This window comes from Loa loa, assembly GCF_000183805.2.
Source record: "Loa loa unplaced genomic scaffold supercont3.91, whole genome shotgun sequence".
NCBI classification, from domain to species: domain Eukaryota; kingdom Metazoa; phylum Nematoda; class Chromadorea; order Rhabditida; family Onchocercidae; genus Loa; species Loa loa.
The window spans coordinates 37,164-39,367 of record NW_018108271.1 but is presented as its reverse complement, the minus strand read 5'-3'; the positions used below and the strand labels follow the sequence as shown (position 1 = coordinate 39,367).

General features: G+C 22.7%; 1 protein-coding gene across 1 annotated transcript in view; it reads left to right on the top strand.

Annotated features, from left to right (window-relative positions):
• Positions 1-1,408: 1,408 nt before the first annotated feature.
• The window catches only part of LOAG_17551 (hypothetical protein), a gene marked incomplete at both ends in the record, with an annotated part of 2,682 nt that continues 1,886 nt past the window's right edge, over positions 1,409-2,204 (top strand). Inside the window, 2 exons of the mRNA XM_020450211.1 lie at positions 1,409-1,552; positions 1,938-2,106. Coding sequence (XP_020306144.1) covers positions 1,409-1,552; positions 1,938-2,106 — 313 coding nt within the window. The remainder of the gene's footprint in view (positions 1,553-1,937; positions 2,107-2,204) is intronic.

Below are 2,204 nucleotides of genomic sequence, written 5' to 3'. Positions count from 1 at the left end.
TATTATTATTATTATTATTATTATTATTATTATTATTATTATTATTATTATTATTATTATTATTATTATTATTATTATTATTATTATTATTATTATTATTATTATTATTATTATTATTATTATTATTATTATTATTATTATTATTATTATTATTATTAATTTCGCTATTTTAATTATTGTAATTATAAATATATGAATTAGCATTGTTATCACTTACTGTTGTTTACGATTAATATTGGTGTTGTTTACATATTTATATTGTCTTGCACATTTCCAGAACATTATTCGATTTCATTCCGTCCCATTTATTGATAAGGTTTTGCTTATTATGCTTCCATAGCAACAGAAATGTCACCGATGGTAATTTAGTGGAAATGTCACCGTCTGAGGAAAGAAGCCTATTCTGTTTTGAATTTTTTATCAAATCCATTGAAATGATATCAGATACGGTGAATGTTCGATTAATGGAAATCAAATTTAATGATTACGAATGGTTTACTATTTCGCATGGATAGTTCATTTATTCTGATTTTATTAAATTAACTTAATTAATTTTAATTTCAGTTTCAGAAATTTACCTTTTTAATGGAGCGATAAATTAAAGTTTTCAATAACATAATGGAAATATTTAGCCAAATTTTGTTCAAAATTTTAAAATTATTTATCACTAATCTTGAACCATTTTTATCCAAATGAGTTAAATTTCTTGTAATGTTATACACTTAAATTTAATAATTTAAATGTTGAAAATTCGATAAAAATTCTCATTAGATGGAATTTAAAAAATCAATAAATTGAAGTTTAATTTAAATTTGGAATATTTTTCAAAAAATTATTTGCAGAATGTTGGAGTAATATTGGTAAAAGATGTTACTTGATTAATAAGGATAATTTTTTGAATCAAATGATTACCAGTAATCTTCATATTCGAGCAATCTGTAACGACCAATCAGTTTACTCGTGTAATGTTAGCTTAGAATCATTTCGTAGAACCAAAGTAAGAAAGTTTCTTTTTTTTTCTATTTCATTTTTATTTAATTATGTTTAAAAAAAGAAAAATTATGAAAGTTGTAAAAAATGTAATATGAATTAGAAAATTTTTCCAAAATTTTCTTAAATATGACAAAATTATTTATTAATTTTTGTTTATTCAAAAAATATCTCCGAAACTTTTTAAATGTTAAATTAAATTGTATTTAAAAATATTTTTCCTATATATTAATATATTGCAAAAGTTATTAATTCAAAAATATTTGAATATTTAAAATTCATTTGAAAACGAATTTACATCTGTGGCATTCAAAATTTTACTTTGTTCATTTATTTTAAGGATGCGGCAAATTGTAAAGGAATTATAAAATTATATCCTGTGGATAAATCATCTAGAATTTTGCATATACGTGTTGCAATGTGTATTTTTAACGTGGATCGTATACATCCTACAATTTCCCATCATACTATTATTGTCGCTAATCGGAATACTCAAACGGATTGGTGCCGGATGAATCAAAAAATTCAAATAGGCGTAAAAATGCGACATGCTGCTATACAGGTAGAAAATTTGAAAAAAAAAGCAATTTTTATTTACCTTCAATTTAAAAATTTGCATGTAAATATAATGACGAATCAAAATTACCTATGAGGTGGATTTAAATTTAATTAAGACAAGAATGAAAATAGCAAATACAATTCGAATATTTACTATCTATTGAGAAAACACAATTTTTGGTGGTAATTAATTTACAGTAGCTTAGTGGGGAATTTTATAATTTATTTATTAAATTGAATGATACGATAATTACTGTAAAAACCCTAGTGAATTGTCAACTATTAATTGATTATTAGAAATAATTACAACTATTAATTACATGGATTGTTCTCTTTTTTTTTGGCTCGCTCTAATTATTTTCTAATTTTCGACAAAACAAAAATCGAAGAGTAAAGAGACGCAGGTAAAGGAGAGGACAAAACATGTCACAACGAAAGATGCAGCCGTTCAACTTTCTAAAAGAATTTCTCGGCAACAATTAACGGAAATAATTGGTGAAATAATTAACCAAATTTTGGCTGCCAATGAGAAAAATCAACAATTGCACAAACATTCTGGTATATCTAGGTTATCAAATTTTCAGCTGTAGAATAATTAATAATAATAGTAATTAACAATAATTAATAATAATATTAATAATAATGACAATAATAAT